Source organism: Natator depressus, chromosome 2 (genome assembly GCF_965152275.1).
Source record: "Natator depressus isolate rNatDep1 chromosome 2, rNatDep2.hap1, whole genome shotgun sequence".
In the NCBI taxonomy this organism is placed as follows: domain Eukaryota; kingdom Metazoa; phylum Chordata; order Testudines; family Cheloniidae; genus Natator; species Natator depressus.
This window is the reverse complement of record NC_134235.1, coordinates 107245523-107262839: the sequence shown is the minus strand read 5'-3', so window position 1 is coordinate 107262839 and position 17317 is coordinate 107245523. Positions and strand designations below refer to the sequence as shown.

At 43.6% G+C, this 17317-nt stretch overlaps 1 protein-coding gene across 1 annotated transcript in view; it reads right to left on the bottom strand.

Annotated features, from left to right (window-relative positions):
* Nucleotides 1-17317, bottom strand: part of KIF13A (kinesin family member 13A) — a 187819-nt gene that overhangs the window by 107111 nt on the left and 63391 nt on the right. The window contains exon 3 of the mRNA XM_074944806.1: nucleotides 5036-5048. Within this exon, the coding sequence (XP_074800907.1) occupies nucleotides 5036-5048 (13 nt within the window). The remainder of the gene's footprint in view (nucleotides 1-5035; nucleotides 5049-17317) is intronic.

Here is a 17317-nt window from a genome sequence, read left to right as displayed (position 1 = left end):
GGTTTCCCATAAATCAGCTGTTCGCGTGGGAAGCCAGAGATGGCTGAGAAGCAGGCAGCAGCTTCGTGCTCAAGCCCAGGGAGGCGGAGGTGAGCTGGGGTGGGGAGCGGTTCCCCTGCGCACCCCTCCTCGGGTTACCTGCTGTGGCGCGGATGGCCCTCCTTGCACCCTCCCACCCCAGCTCACCTCTGCCTCCGCGGGCCTGAGTGCGAAGCCGCCGCTTGCTTCTCAGCCCTCCCAGGCTTCCCGCTCGAACAACTGATTTGCTGGGCGGGAAGCAGAGCGGGGCGGCGCGTTCAGGGGAGAAGGCAGAGGCGAGGTGAGCTGGGGCGGGGAGCTGTTGGTGGGTGCTGTGCACTCACCAAATTTTCCCTGTGGGTACTCCAGCCCTGGGGCACCAACGGGGTCAGCGCCTAAGGCGCCACTTTTGGCCGGTTGTTGAATTTAGAATCCCTTTTAGAACAGATTGTCCCTCGCAGGACAACCAGTTCTAAAAAGGGCTTCTAAATTTAACAACCGGTTCCAGTGAACCGGTGCGAACTGGCTCCAGTTCACCACTGCATATAGTTACCAAGCAACAGCCATATTATAAATAAATTCAAAATGGCTGTGGTATTGTGATTCAGATTTAAGTTACATGAAGATCAGGAGGGAAACTCAGTTCTGGTACCCTTAACTCAGCTCACCATGTGAATACATTACATTAAGATCTTTCAATACACAAAAGACATGCAGAATTTTGTATTTCTGCATATAGTGTATGTATACCTGAGGCTCTAGTGGCTCCGCTTTGCTAAGCATCTAAATGAACCTTAAATCTGGCCTGTTTCACTGCTGGTATTCAGAACCCTTTCAGCAGCAGAAAAACTGATAATTACATTAGTCTCACTCTGTTATTGCATGGGAAAACAATCAGCAGCAACAGAAGGACTGAAATTATTCATGGGGAGGATGACCTAGAAAAAGAGGCTGGAAGAGAGGGTTCAGCGACAAAGACAACCTCTCCCTCATTAGAGAGGCAAGTAGAAGATTGGAGTCCCCTGCCCAACGTTCATGTGTTGGGAACAAGGGAGGAAGAAAAAAATTCCTTCTCTCCTTCCATCAGCCAAACGAAAAACAGAAATCCTACCAGGCAGAGACTGTCATGCAAGATGAAGCCCACCTCCTGGTAGTTTGGGACAATACCCTAGTAGCATCTGCCATATTCCAAACAGGGAGAGGTGGGGTTTGTATTATCAGCAGAGAATTGCCCCTGGAACTCAATGACTGGGTCCCCACTTATCTTTCATACTGTCTTCTGGCTAGTAGGTGTGTGATAGTTTATAATAGGAGTGCCATCTCCACCTCACTATATGGTATGTTAAGAAACACAATTAAGAGGATTGCTCAGGACTGTCTACATTTTCTTTGAGACATTTTTTACCTACGAGTTGGCCTGTATGTTATAAATGATTCATTTGAAAACTGCATATTTTGTTCTTCCAAAGAAAGGAACTGTCCACATCAGTGGTTTTAATATCATATTATCATGTAAAATATTTCCCACTTCTTATGGCTTCTGTAGTTTGGTAGGTCCCTTGCCAGTTTTCACTGGATTGGATGCCGTTTTTAAGAATTAGTCACTTTACAATTGACTGAACTCCCACGCTACTAAGGCAATTAAAAGTGGTCAAACAGACTATACTTTACATACACAGTTAAGATTCCACCTATCCCATGCTCCAACATAATATGCATCTTTCAATAGTGCTAAATTGCAGTGGGTGGAGATCAGGGCAGGTGGACAGTTCGGGACTCCCCACAGTAGCCCGGGCTCCCTGGGTGGCTCTTACCACTGCCCAGCTCTGGCTTCTGGCCTGGCCAGGAAAAGGGCCTCAGTAGGAAGAGGAGAAGCAGAGGGCGGGGCCACAGAGAAGGGTGGGGCCTCGTGCCCCCCTTTCTACAGAGGTTCTGGCACTGTTGCCCTTGGGGGTGGGGAGGAAGGCACCTGAAGGGGTTACTCCTAGAGACTGTTCCAAAAGTGAGGGCATAGCACTGATCCTGTGGATCCGTGACACCATATCATTCAAAGAAAGATAAACATGGATAAATTTTCCTATTCATGCTAACATCCTCAGATCCACTACAATGAGATTTTCATAAAAGTATGCCTCCCAAGTGGGAAGCAGCAGCATCCTTTAAATATGGGCTTCCAAAACAAACATTCTATATACAAATATTTCCTACAGTTTCCCGAGGCACGAATACAAAAGAATCTGACAAAAGAAATGAAATGGCATTGGCCAATATGCAGAATTTGGTGAACTAAAAGCCATCTAGCAGATCTTAATACAGGACACATGATAACTCCACCTTGCAGTTATCAATGCCCCTAAGGACTAGTCTTTGATGCTTAACTAAAGAAGGAATATTTCTTGAATTTATTTAAGGAATGAACGCTATGACAGTTGTGAGGACTACCTGTCTGCATTAAAATTACAAATCTTGTCTCAGAGAACGCCATCCATTTCAAATAAAACACTCATCTGACTGGAGATAGTAGCCCTCAGGAGGTCTACTTTAATGGATAAGAAGTATGACGACACTTCCTGCAGGGGTTCACTCTGGGCAGTTCTGTAAGAAGAAGGTTCCAAGGTCACACTCTATGACCTTGCAGGGTTGGAATAAGTCTGATGCCCTAAGGAAGCACTTAATGTTCGGATTTGTGCAAAAACTTCCTTTTATTGAACATGCTGAGGACATTATGCTACCACATTGTCCTTGGGTCAGGCTCTGAAGAGGGATTTATCTCCTTCTTGAGGAGAAATTCCCTTTGCTTTTTCATTCTTGTTGGGAAGGAGGTATAAATAGGACATTAATCGCTCACATATCCCTCACCTAAACAGATTAGATAATTTTTATGCTTGTCACTAACAGGGATTACAGCATTGCAGGTGGCACATTTGAAACCTGGGGATTTCTGCATGGTAGCCCAACCTAAGTTCTCCAAATTACAAACTACTCTAAAGCTAAAACTAGGCTAAGCTAGAACTATATACAGAAGGAGAATTTTCCTAAAGGCTGGCTAAACTGGAGCTCAAAGACTGATGGGGAGCTCTAACACTCACCACAGACAGTAAGAAGGAACTGAGAGGAACTGATCACACCCCTTTATAAACTGGGCTCAGCGCATGAGGATAGTGGAAGCACGTGCCACCTGCTGGTACAGTGCCAAAAGTCTCTGATTTGAGTGCATTGGGTGCACATACACCTACAGAGGAATGTACAATACACAATCACTTGTAGCAGAACAAAAATTTCCTTCTGCCTCCAACAGACAGGGGAACCTTATACACATGTTAAAAGTTTTGCATTATAGCGTGAAGATTAATTAAAATCTCAGTAACACGACCACAGTTCAAGTTTGACATATTCACAAGTTTTTACATTATAATGTGAGCCAGATTACTGTGTTTTATCTCCAAATTATAAGGAAAGACCACACAAGGAAATGTGACTATATTTTTGTAAAATTAAATGTTAAATAATTGTAATTTTTATGATGATCAATAGTCCTATTTTGCATTAGATATGTCACAATGTTACATAAGAGTACAGAAAGCTTCTCTATCAATTCACACTAATATAACAGAGGCATATAATAAGACTTTGTAGCTAGTATGGGCAACATGAAAAAGTTATTTTTTTTTTCCAAACACAAATACAAGGTCTAATATTTTCCTTTCTTTTCTATGTAGAACACACAGCATTTCCTCTTTAAAACCAACTTAGCATCCCATTTACCTTCACCTGCCCAAGACCTAATTAAAATTTGAAATTTTAGATTAAAATTTTGCTTTATATTTCAAATACCTTAACAACCGAATGCTTTACTGCATTACAGTACTCTGTCCCATCCTCCTTTGCTTGATGAAATCTTCAGAATGACACACAGCATTACTATTTAACTGCAGACATTTTTAATTTTCAGAAGAGTTGGTAAGGTAGGTCAAAACACCTAATCTTGTAGTTAGATGGCTATTTTTATTAAAATATACATCAATTACTATTCTTTGATGACCTATACAAGTGTTTTGTGCTGTTGTACTCCCTTTGCAGAAGCAACTAAAGCCCAATTCCAGATTCCTACACACTCCCACCATCATAAAGAATTATGGTACAAAAATCAAGGAAGTAACACAAAAGAAGAACCCAGACGTGGTAATTCCACCTCCGTCTGGAGTACAGAAATAAAAGTAGTCCAATGTTTGCCAAACAGAAGAAGGATAACAAAAACGTTAGAAGCCTGAAAATGAAATGGCAGCTGGCTTGATCCGTCTCACACATGCTTACACAAGCTATATTTTAGAAAGTAGTGTTCTAACTTATCACTGGTACCTGCACTTTATACCTGATTCTACCTTCAACATTAAGAGAAGAAAAATAAACAAAAATAACATTAAAGAACAAGGTGGTGACTATTTATCATTAAAGCAGTGTTGTCACCTGTCCCTGTCCCCCCCACTTTTTTAAAAAAACATATAGTTCAGAAAATCCTCTCTAGGGTATTTACTGTGTCAGGTGCTCACAGGCTGCTTTGTCAGATAATCAAATCTGAAGAATGCCGATTACAAAAAAGGACAATTTGCTTCTTATCAAATCCATTTCCTGCATTTTAGTACTTTTAAAATATAGGATTTTTTTTTAAAAAGCAACATTATGTGTAATGATGTATTATTCTGCATGGAGCACTTATTTCCACCTACAAAAGAATTTTCAAAAAACATACTAAAATAACAGCATCTCCTGGTTGCACAATTTTAAGAAGCAGTGTTGCTTTATCTTTCTGTATATTTTAATCTAATTAACATGCAATTTAAGTTTGATCTAAGAAACCTGAAATTTGAACATAATACATGAAACAAGTATTTCTTTAATAGATTTTCCTTTAACGGCAACATTCACATAACATGCTAATAGAAGATACTGGGCATTTCTTCAATATTCAGCATTTTTGAAGTCAATATATTTACAAAATGAGACATCAAACACTTACCTTTGGTGGTTTTCTAGGTGTTGGAGAATCAGCAATGGCCGCAAAGAGGATTGCCAACACATCAGGCAGATCACAGGAAGGCAATAAAAAGGAACAAATACAAACAAGGTGAACGTCTAGCATACTTTTGAACTTTTCATATTAAATGCTTCGTACATAAGTAAAATCAAGTGTACAAGGTATTGGTATCCAATACTAATTATGTAATATTATATATATTTAATCTGAAATGTAAGATGACCACTTGCTGTGGCAGGGCATAGCCCAATTGACTTCAACAGGGTTTAGCATCGGCCCAGAAGTCCAACATGTTACATATGTTGCAGGATTAGAATTTAAGCAAATCTACACATTTACTACTTTGGCAGAGCAAGTTTGGTTATTAAATGAGGAAGAACAAAAAAGACTGAACATTTTTATCTTGCGGTTTGCTTAGAACTGGGAAATATCTATTTTTTATAAATATCAGTTGCATCTCAGTTTAGTTGTGTGATATTATCCTGATAGAATGCATAGAGTTAGATCAAAGGAACTTGTAAGGGGGAAACAAAATGATGGCACAGACATGACATGTACAGTAAATAGTTTCAAAGGAGTTAAAATAACAAGGACTGGGCTATCAACTGAGAAGAAGCTACCTGCTTAACTCTGGGCTAGTCTACACAGGCAATGTTAAAGTGCTGCCATGGCAGCGCCATGACTTATGTAGTCATGGCAGAGCGCTGGGAGACAGGTCTCCCAGCGCTCTAAAAAAACCCCACCTCCACGAGGGGCGTAGCTCCCAGCGCTGGTGCACTGTCTACACTGGTGCTTTACAGCACTGAAACTTGCTGCGCTCATAGGGGTGTTTTTTCACACCACTGAGCGAGAAAGTGGCAGCGCTGTAAAGTGCCAGTGTAGACAAACCCTCTGTCAAGGCTACAAAGGTTTACTCTTCCCAAGGCTATGCCTAGGGTCAAAGGAAGATATTAAACCATTCTAGGAACCCAGCCCTAGAAAAGGGTGGGGTTGAGTGAGTTCCTGGGGGCTACTCAGAGAGTGTCAGTAAGAGCTGAAAGACATACAAGCTGGGGGGAGGAGGAAATGGGACAAAATACACACACAAATTCTAGCAAGGCACTCTGCTTCTCCCTAGCCAGAGATGGATGAAATGTACCAAGGCTTGCAAAGAATGAATAAGGCTTAGGCAAAGGGAAATATGTGTATAGACCTTTACTATTTTTACTCTTTTGTTCTGTATGCTTTGTACCTTTGGGTGAATGAATAAATAATCTTTTGTTTTGAAGAAATGATTTCTGAGTTGCTTTAATCAGTGGCTGTCACAGGTCTCAGGTTTTTGCCATTATTTTGTTTCCTGTTGGTTTCCCCCTTGCAGCTTCTTTTGATTTAATTCTATGCATTCAGACAGAATCATATCACACAGATAATATCAGATACACGTCAGTTTATAAACTCTGTTCAGCCTATAGTGTTAACACTGTTGGGAAACAGGTGGACTGCCACCCACAGATCCAGTCCTGGAGCAGTTAAACAGCATAGTTCCACCCGGAGATGGGTGAAGGTAGTGAGGCCTAATCCCCAAAGGGGCACACCTGCAATGGACTAAAGGGATCTACAAAAACAACAAGGAGTCCATGGCACCTTAAAGACTAACAAATTTATTTGGTCATAAGCTTTCGTGGGTAAAAACCCACTTCTTCAGATGCATGGAGTGAAAATTACAGATGCAGGTATTATTATACTAACACATGAAGAGAAGGGAGTTACCATACAAGTGGAGAACCAGTGCTGACAGGGCCAATTCAATCAGGGTAGATGTGGTCCACTCCCAATAATTGAAGAGGAGAGGTCAATACCAAGAAAGTGAAAGCTGCTTTTGTAGTGAGCCAGCCAGTCCCAGTCCCTATTCAAGCCCAAATTAATGGTGTTAAATTTGCAAATGAATTTTAGTTCTGTAGTTTCTCTTTAAAGTTTGTTTTTGAAGTTTTTTTTGTTGAAGTGTGGCTACTTTTAAATCTGTTATAGAATGCCCAGGGAGATTGAAGTGTTCTACTGGCTTTTGCATGTTACCATTCCGGATGTCTGATTTGTGTCCATTTATTCTTTTACATAGAGACTGTCCGGTTTGGTCAATGTACATGGCAGAGGGGCATTGCTGGCACATGATGGTATATATCACATTGGTAGATGTGCAGGTGAATGAGTCCCTGATGGTGTGGCTGATGTGGTTGGGTCCTCTGATGGTGTTGCTAGAGTAGATATGGGGACAGAGTAGGCAATGGGGTTTGTTACAGGGATTGGTTCTTGGGTTAGTGTTTCTGTGGTGTGGCGTGTAGTTGCTGGTGAGTATTTGCTTCAGGTTGGGGGTCTGTCTGTAAGCGAGGACTGGCCTGCCTCCCAAGGTCTGTGAGAGTGAGGGATCATTTTCCAGGATAGGTTGTAGATCGTTGATGATGTGCTGGAGAGGTTTTAGCTGGGGGCTGTACGTGATGGCCAGTGGTGTTCCGTTATTTTCCTTGTTGGGCCTGTTTTGTAGTAGGTGACTGCTGGGTACCAGTCTCGCTCTGTCAATCTGTTTCCTCACTTCCCCAGGTGGGTATTGTAGTTTTAAGAATGCTTGATAAAAGATCTTGTAGGTGTTTGTCTCTGTCTGAGGGACTGGAGCAAATTCGGTTGTATCTTAGGATTTGGCTGTAGACAATGGATTGTGTGATGTGCCCTGGATGGAAGCTGGAGGCATGTAGGTAAGTGTAGCCATCAGTAGGTTTCTGGTATAGGGTGGTGTTTATGTGACCATCACTTATTTGTACTGTAATGTCCAGGAAGTGAATACCTTGTGTGGACTGGTCCAGGCTGAGGCTGATGGTGGGGTGGAAATTGTTGAAACCCAGGTGGAATTCAAGGGCCTCCTTCCCATGTGTCCATATGATGAAGATGTCATCAATGTAGTGGAAGTAGAGGAGGGGCACTAGGGGACGAGAGCTGAGGAAGCGTTGTTCTAAGTCAGCCATAAAAATGTTGGCATACTGTGGGGTCATGCGGTTACCCACAGCAGTGCCCATACCTGCATCTGTAATTTTCACTCCATGCATCTGAAGAAGTGGTTTTTTTACCCACGAAAACTTATGCCCAAATAAATTTGTTAGTCTTTAGGGTGCCACTGGACTCCTCATTGTTTTTGTGTATACAGACTAACACGGCTACCCATCTGATACTTGACACCATAAAGGGATCTAAAGTGCAGTTCACCCTCTAATGATGACAGTTGTGTCTACAACTTCTTGTACAACTAACTACAGGGTCTCCCAACCTGAGGAACTAGACTGATCTAGGTTCATAAGGGTAGACAATAGAAATAGAAACAGAAACAGTGGAGATGGGAAAAGTTTTGCGACTCGGAGGGGGAGGGGCGGGGGGATAAAGAGAGAGAGAGAGAAAGAAAGAAATCCACAGCTCCCCTTGTATTTGGGAAAAGCAGGGGAGCAGCTGATTGAAAACTCTGCCCTTTCACAAGCTGCTCCAACTAATGTTATCATCGAGTATAAAGAAAGCAAGCAAAAATTAATGCCACAGTTCAAAGCAAAGTGCTTAAGTGAGTGCTTAACTTTAAGAAGATGATTGAGTCCTATCGATATCAATGGGATTTACATGCGTAAGCGCTTTTATGATTCAGGATGGCCTTAGGCATATGCTTTAAGTGCTTTGCCAAATCAGAGCCCAAAACAAAGCCACAGGGGCTCCTATTTTGCTTTTAGAAAAAACAGAAAAGAAAGACAAGAAAATACATATAGGTGACTGTGTGACAATCAGGGAAGAAACAGGAAAGGATAGCAGAGAAAATGGACAGAAAGAGGGAAAGACTGTAGCAAAGGGGCTAGGGCATTTATGAGGGGATTCATCTATCCAACCACCACCGATGGGGGCGCCAACAAAAAAAATCCGAACCACCTGGTTACTAAGTTCCCAACCAGTAAGCTCATGGGGCCAAATCTTGCTCTCATATACATGCTGCAACTCCAGAAGTCTACTTTTGCTGAAGACAAAACAATTTTCAATGGTGTTACAGAGCAGCTGTCTGATCACCTCCTACTGCAGGAAGTCCTGGCAGATGGAGTTAAGGGAAAGGAAGTGTGAGGGAACAGACAGAATTTGCTCCCTATGAGGGTTCCCCTGAGACCTCTTCCACTCAGTTCCCCAAGAATTCAGTTAGACTCCAGTCTCAATGCTCAGGTTCCTTTATTTGGCATACAGCAAAGCTACAATGAATTGATCAGACTCAAGTGTAGGGGGTGGGTATAGGCACTGGTTTTCAAACTTTTATCATTTGCAGACCCCTAAAATTTTCAAATGGGGGTGCAGATCCCTTTGGAAATTGTAGACAGTCTGCAGCCCCCAACTGGTCCGCAGACCACAGTTGAAAAGCACTGCTCTATAGTAACAACAACCTTTTGCAGACTCAGACGCTGCAGACCGACAACAGGTTGAAAACTACTGGCCTAGGGCATAATCACACATCTACAGTTACACAGAAAACCTCTTTCTTTACATATATTTACACATTACATTGCATTACATGCTTTGGGATAGGGTTCATCACTTTGTAGGAACCAATCTCTGTACAGTACACACATTCTGTGTACTACTTATTAGTTACCTCTTTTTATGCTTTATCCATTGTTATCTTGCCCATTGTAAATGTTCTCTGGATGTTCCCCCTTATTTTAGCTAGTATAGACCTTCTATTTCCAGCCTGCTGATCCATTTACTTCCTTAATCCTGTCTCCCAAGAAATGAGGCTTCACCCATGTCCAATTACTCATATCAAGACAGGCATACATTCAAAGAAATACTCAGGCATGTCAGGAGACCAGCAGGAGAATGGAGCTGTCTGTACACTGAACCTGCACCAGCTCAACACCCTCCAACCTTACTCAACAGCACAGCTGCTGTGGAAAGGAGTGCTCCACTGCTTCTTAAAGGACAGCCTCACACCCAGTGGTTTTGAGGAGGAGGCAAAATTAACAGTCTGGGGATATATTAACTTTACAGGGAAATTCTCTGCAGGGCTGATGGGCAGACCACACATGTCCCTCCTTGACCCTCCACAGGATCACCAAACACACTGAGTATCCAGTGAGGAAAGGGGAGACAGATGCCATGTGGAGTCACTTAATTGTCTTTCTGAGCAAAACAATCCTGAGTGTATAACCCTCACATCAATAGTCCTTTGTGAAGTGGAACTACTGAGGTGCAACTGTATCCAGAAGGTTTTCTTAAGGAACAAATAGTTTTATACATCCTCTGTAAAATATTTCCTTAAATTTATGCAGATATGATTGGGTAATTTTTTCCTGTTATCCTCTGAAACCTACTTTATATTTTTTCTTAAACAGTGAAATTTTTATTGGTGGTGGGCAGATGCAAGCTCCCAATTGCCAATTTCATCCAGCAAGATGCTCATCACTCCAGCAGATTTTCTTGATTTCAAACCACAGGGATTAGCTACTTCCTATTGTTCCAAAATTCTTTTCTTGACAGCAAGCCCAAACTAGCAACTCAACAACAAGAACACCTGCTGGTTCCACCGGCAGCAACAAGGGCAAAGGGTCTCCGGAATCATTCAACTATCTTAGATAACTAAAAAGAAAAATATATATTGTAATTTGGAACTTTCTGCCAATTCACGGTAATCATCATCCTGGCAATAATTCAGAAGGAGAAGCACCACAAGATTTATTTTGATCTAAGGACTTGCTTTTTATTTATTTATTTATTTTAGCATATGCAATTTAATTGATATTTCAAAAGACAATAATCTGGAGATGTGTTATGATTTACCAGTATTAACTTCCTTCAGTGCAACTAGATTTTCACGTCAATGTATATCACTGTTTTGAAAGATGTGCCAAACAACACACAGACCCCAAGCCCTGTATCATTAGTACTGTAATCCATTTAGTAATGTATTATCTCATTCAAGATGAGAAAAATGATTCTGTAGCTGTAAACCCAGCAGAACACATGCTGAAAAAAATTGTGTCTCCACTTCAAAAAAGCACAATAATCAGAAAACAAGCAAAGATTAGCATACAGTTCAGTTACAGCAAACAGTACAACTGTCTTCGCTTTACACTACAGGCACTTGCAAGATCCAAAACATGGAAAAAATTATCAATTGTAGATGTGCGTATTTCAGTGTCGAGTTTAAACTTACTGAAAACCAAAACTCTAGATGTCACAAGATGATGCCCCCTAAAGAGAAAAATGTGGAGGACTTCAAGAAACATTGCAAAACATTATCTGATTTTGTAAACTGGACAGACAACAGTGGCTTTAGTTTCAATCTGTTTGATGTGGAGAGCTATAGAATAACCCAGTTCCAAGAATAACCTGTCCACTACCAGTTCAGGCCAAGTGATTCTCTAGGTCAAAGATCTCAAAACTGTCCTGTCTGAATACCTTGAGGAGCTTGAAAAATTTGTTTACAAAACCAGAACAAACATGACCAAATTCCAGTGGTTTTGTTTTTTAATCTTCAGAAATTAAAAGCTATTCACACTCATTCTTATAGCCCTCTCAAAGACATACTTTCACATCAGCACTTCAACTGTTTGGTTAACTTCACTGAGGTATACCAAGATTTTAGGATGCATAAACCATTTCCCTCAAATTTTCCTTCAGTTAAAGAAAACCAATTTGTAAAGACATTTAAAAATGTTTGTTTGTGTTGCTACTCCATAATTTATGTTCTATCTTGTTAAAATCATATTCACAATACACTTCTGATTTACTGAAAGCAGTAAGGAATTAACTGCAAAAGGTATACTTGGTTTGAGCTGGGATGTGTCCTTGAACTCATGCGCATTTCATCTTCAGCACAGCTACATGCCATTCACCACTGGCAACAGCAGCAAGTGAAGGTGTGTAACCAGAGTGCATTTACCTACCCGGTTGTCGACTAATGACACTGCACATTGATTTGTATTGCAATAATACTTTGTTTTCTTATTAAAGAAAACAAATCCTATATCACACTTTTTAGCAGCTTCAAAATGTTGTCTCTTTACCATACAGAATATTTTGCATAGAAGAATGCCAGTTAGTTTTTCTATATTCTGACTATGCTGCTACTTCTGTGTAATGGAACGCAGTTTAACATTTACTTATACTACGGCCCACACAGCTTAATCTTGTTCACATTGACTTTCATAGGAACACGGGCTGGCCCACAGGGAGAATTGTTCCAATATTTCCATTCAAGCTTCAGATCAACCAGAAGAGAAGCTCTTCATTTTAAAAAAAAATGTACACTGCAAAAACCCATCTAGTATCTTTTCCTTCCACTCTATAAGTAGCATTAACAAATTGACTTCAATTAGAGTTTTCAACATCTTTGAAAATGAAAAAGTAGGTGTAAAATTAGGTACTCAAAAATGGAGAATCAAAAGTAGAGGGACCTTTTGAGAAACTGGTCTTATTTGACTCCACTAAATAACCAGTGATTTCACAGTAATTCCACTATAGTTATTTTGCGTTTTAGTAACTATTCTGTGGATCTCTCTCATTTCTCAGCATTAGTTTAAGAAGACTAAGCAATCAAATATGAAGATTCTAGATGATGTATAAACTATGGGGCCTTCACCTCATTTTCAAGCTGACTACAGCTAAACTTATTTAAGAGTCATAACATGGTGGGAGCATTTAATGACCAATATAATTTTTAATGGCCAAAATAATTTTTTACCGAAAGAGATGAGGTGGTTGTGATAGGCTGGACCCCCTGGGAAGTCACCTGATGTGCTGAGATACCACTGAGTCTACCTGTTCTGACAGCATGGGCCCCCTGTAACCCGTCTTCCTGAGCCAGGCTCTTAAAATCTCCCCTCACACACACACACACAGAGGCAGGGCCACACCCAGCTGGAGATCAGCTCTGGGAAGACTCAGCTTAAGGGACTTGCTCCAGCACTCAGATGTCCACCTCCTTTGGAGTACAGATCCAAAGACATATTACATTTGCCTCTTCAACCCTCCATGTGGAAGAGGGCATGCACAATTTCTCACCCCCCTCCCAGTTAGAAATCACAAACTGGGTTGCATTATAAACCAGAAATAAACTTATTAACTATAACAGATGTATTTTAAGTAGTTAAGGAGGTAGCAGACAGAACAAGGCAGATTACTAAGGGCTTGGCTACACTTGCAAGTTAGAGTGCAATAAAGCAGCCCCAGGCGCCCTAACTCACGACCCGTCCACACTGGCAAGGCACTTAGAGTGCCTGGACTCTGCAGCTGGAGCGCTCCTGGTAATCCACCTCCATGAGAAGCATAATGCTTGCTGCACCTCAGCTGAAACACCCCAGCGTCAGTCTGAACGAGGTGTTGCATTATTGTACTCTGATCGGCCTCTGGAAATGTCTCACAATCCCCGTAAGTCAAGTGGCCACTCTGGTCATTATTCTGGATTCGGCTGTAGAAATGCAGATATGCCCTTTCGAAGCTCCGTTTCTGACAGCCGGCATGCTTATCTGCTCCGGGACAAAGCAAGCCATTACTGTGGAATGTTGCTTGCTGTGAGTGTGTGAGAGAGAGGTGGGGGGGGGGATTGCTGCTGTCTAAACTTACAAGACAGCATGCTGACACGCTCTCAGCCCCCGAAAAACCCACTCTCTCTCCCCCCACATATACACAACACACTCTCTGTCACACTCCACTCCACCCCCACCCCTCCCCCCCATTTGTAAAGCAGTTTGCAGCCACTTGAATACTGGGATAGCTACCACCATGCATTGCTCTCTGTGGCATTACAAGAGCTGCTAATGTGGCCACGCCAGTGCACTTGAATCTGACACTTTCCCTACTGCACTCTCCAAGGGCTGGTTTAACTCACAGCGCTTTACATTTGCAAGCGTAGCCATGCCCTAAGAAAACAGAACAGAGCACACAAACTAAGCTTAATACACTAAAGAAACTGGTTTAGGGGAAGAACTCACATGTAATGTGGTTCTAATAATCGTCTTCACAGGCCAGGTGCCCTTCCAGCCTGGGCGAAGTTCTTTCCCCTTGTTCAGTCTGAGGGCTTGGCTACACTTGTGAGTTAGAGCGCATTAAAGGAGCCCCGGGCACACTAGCTCACTACCTGTCCACACTGGCAAGGCACGTAGAGCGCTTTGACTCCGCGGCTAGAGAGCTCCTGGTACTCCACCTCGGCGAGTGGAATAACGTTTTGTGCGCCCCCGCTGGAGTGCCACGGTGCCAGCGTGGACGCCCTGGTCTGTTAGTGCGCTCTGATCGGCCTCCAGAAGTGTCCCACAATGCCTGTTCTAGCCACTCTGGTCATCACTTTGAACTCTACTGCCCTGCCCTCAGATGAGGCGTGGAGTGCTCTCAGCAAATCTTTCCAGGTGACCATGCCTCCACTTGCCAGGCGATTCCCAGTATGGAGCAATGACAAAGTGCTGGACATCATCAGTGTTTGGGGGGGAAGAAGCTGTCCAGTCCCAGCTGCACTCCAGCCATAGGAATTACTATACTTTTGGGCAGATATCAAGGGACATCATGGAAAGGGGCCATGACCGGAACGCACTGTAGTGCAGGGTTAAAGTGCAGGAGCTGCGGAATGCCTACCGCAAAGCCCGCAAGGCAAACAGCCACTCCGGTGTTGCCCCTGCAACCTGCCGTTTCTACAAAGAGCTGAATGCAAAACTTGGGGGTGACCCCACCTCCACTCTGAGTACCACCATGGACACTTCAGAGCCTAGTTCAACAAGGAGGAGGAGAAGCAGCAAAGCGGGAGCGAGGGTGCTGAAGCGGAGGAAGATACCCCAGAATCTCTAGATGCATGCAGCCAGGAGCTGTTCTCAAGCCAGGAGGAAGGTAGCTAGTCACGGCGGCTGGTGCTTGGGGAAGGACAAACACCAGAGGCTCCCATGGGTTATGTGTGCTCGCTTTGGGATGGGCAAATTATGCTATTGTGTAGACTGTGCTTGCCCTTAGTAGGGGGGAATCATTGCTCTGTCTGGTGTGAACAATGCTGCTTCTGTTAAGTGTTGCATTTTGCCTTTACAGATGTAACCTTGAGATCTCAGCCGTCCGTGTTATCACCGGCTGAAAGACTCCAAAAAATCAGAAAGAGGCCACGTAGAAGCACGGAAGATATGTTGCATGAAGTAATGCAGCATTCAAATAATGAAAATCAAAAAGTGCAGGAGTGGCGGGACAGTGAAAGTAGGATCCGCCAGCAGAATGAGGAGTGCCGGCACAAAAGCACGGTGCTCCGGCGGCAAAGCACGGAGCGGCTGATAAGCATCATGGAGCGCCAAGCGGACTCTATCCAGGTGCTCGTAGCTATGCAGGTGGAGCACTACCCATCATCCGGGTTCTTACCGCCACCTGCTGCCTCCAACACCTGTAGCTTCATCACCCAGCCCTACGACCCTTACCCACTGCATTCAACCCCCATCACCATGCAGTATAGCCATCCTGAAGTGCAGCACTCATTGCACAGCACTCCAGACAGGAAGGCTGAGTATAACAGGACATACGCAAATCTGTGATTGTACCATTCCCCACCCCACCCCCTTGCCCTTTCTGTTTCCCAAGCAGTTGTTTCTTTTCAATAAATGCATTTTCTTTTCAATAAATGGATTTTTTGGCTTTGAAAACATTCTTTATTATTGCATAAAGTAAAAGATACCTTAGTCCAGGAAAGAAACAGGCACTGCAAGTCAGCGTAGCAAATACAGATTCCTACTAACATTGGAACCACTGCACTTCACTCCCGTGCAGGGCACCAGACATTACTGGTGGCTTTCAGCCTCAAATTGCTCCCTCAAGGCATCCCTAATCCTTGCAGTCCCGCGCTGGGCCCCTCTAATAGCCCTGCTCTCTGGCTGTTCAAATTCAGCCTCCAGGTGTTGAACCTCCGAGTTCCATGCCTGAGTGAATCATTCACCCTTCCCTTCACAAACGTTATGGAGGGTACAGCACGCGGATATAACCACGGGGATGCTGTGATCAGCCAGGTCCAGCTTTCCACACAGAGAGTGCCAGCGTCCCTTTACACGGCCAAAAGCACACTCCACAGTCATTCGGCACCGGCTCAGCCTGTTGTTGAACTGCTCCTTGTTGCTGTCAAGGCTCCCTGTGTAGGGTTTCATGAACCACGGCATCAAAGCATAAGTGGGGTCTCCAAGGATCACAATGGGCATTTCAACTTCCCCTGCGGTGATCTTCTGGTCTGGGAAAAAAGTCCCGGCTTGCAGCTTCCTAAATAGGCCAGCGTTCCAAAAGATGCGTGCGTCATGCACCTTTCCGGGCCAGCCTGTGTTAATGTCGATGAAACGCCCACAGTGATCCACAAGCATCTGGAGAACCATAGAGAAATACCCCTTCCGATTAATGTACTCTGAGACTAGGTGGGCTGGTGCCAGAATTGGAATGTGTGCGCTATCTATCGCTCCTCCGCGGTTAGGGAAACCCATTTGTGCAAAACCATCCACAATGTCATGCATGTTACCCAGAGTCATGGCTCTTCTGAGCAGGATGCAATTAATGGCCCCGAAACTTGCATTAACACAATTCCAACGGTCGACTTTCCCACTCCAAACTGGTTAGCGACCGATCGGTAGCTGTTTGGAGTTGCCAGCTTCCAGACTGCACTAGCCACCCGCTTCTCCACCATCAGGGCAGCTCTCAATCTTGTGTCCTTGTGCCGCAGGGTGGCGGCGAGCTCCTCACACATTCCCATGAAAGTGGCTTTTCTCATCCGAAAGATCTGCAGCCACTGCTCGTCATCCCAGACTTGCATGACGATGTGATCCCACCACTCAGTGCTTGTTTCCCGAGCCCAAAAGCGGCATTCTACGGTGGTGAGCATGTCCGTGAATGCCACAAGCAAACTCGTGTCATACGTGTTACTCGAGTCAATATCATCATCGGAGCCCTCGCTGTCACTTTGGATTATAAGGAGTAACTCGACTGCCAAACGTGACATGCTGGCGAGACTCGTCAGCATACTCCTCAGCAGTTCATGCTCCATTCCCACAGTTCAAAAGGGAAGACAGAGCGTGCAGTACAAAAAATGTTGAAAGATGGCTCCAAATGTGGACGGAAGTACAAGGATTGCTGGGATGCGAACTGATGCATCATGAGCCGCTGGGACAGGACCCAGAATGCTCCGCACCCCAATGAGTTACAATCTTAAGTTTCAAAAGGTAACAAACTTCTGTAATAAGCAAGCTCTATATATCTAGGGCTAACCCAGGCAATGCACCGGGGACC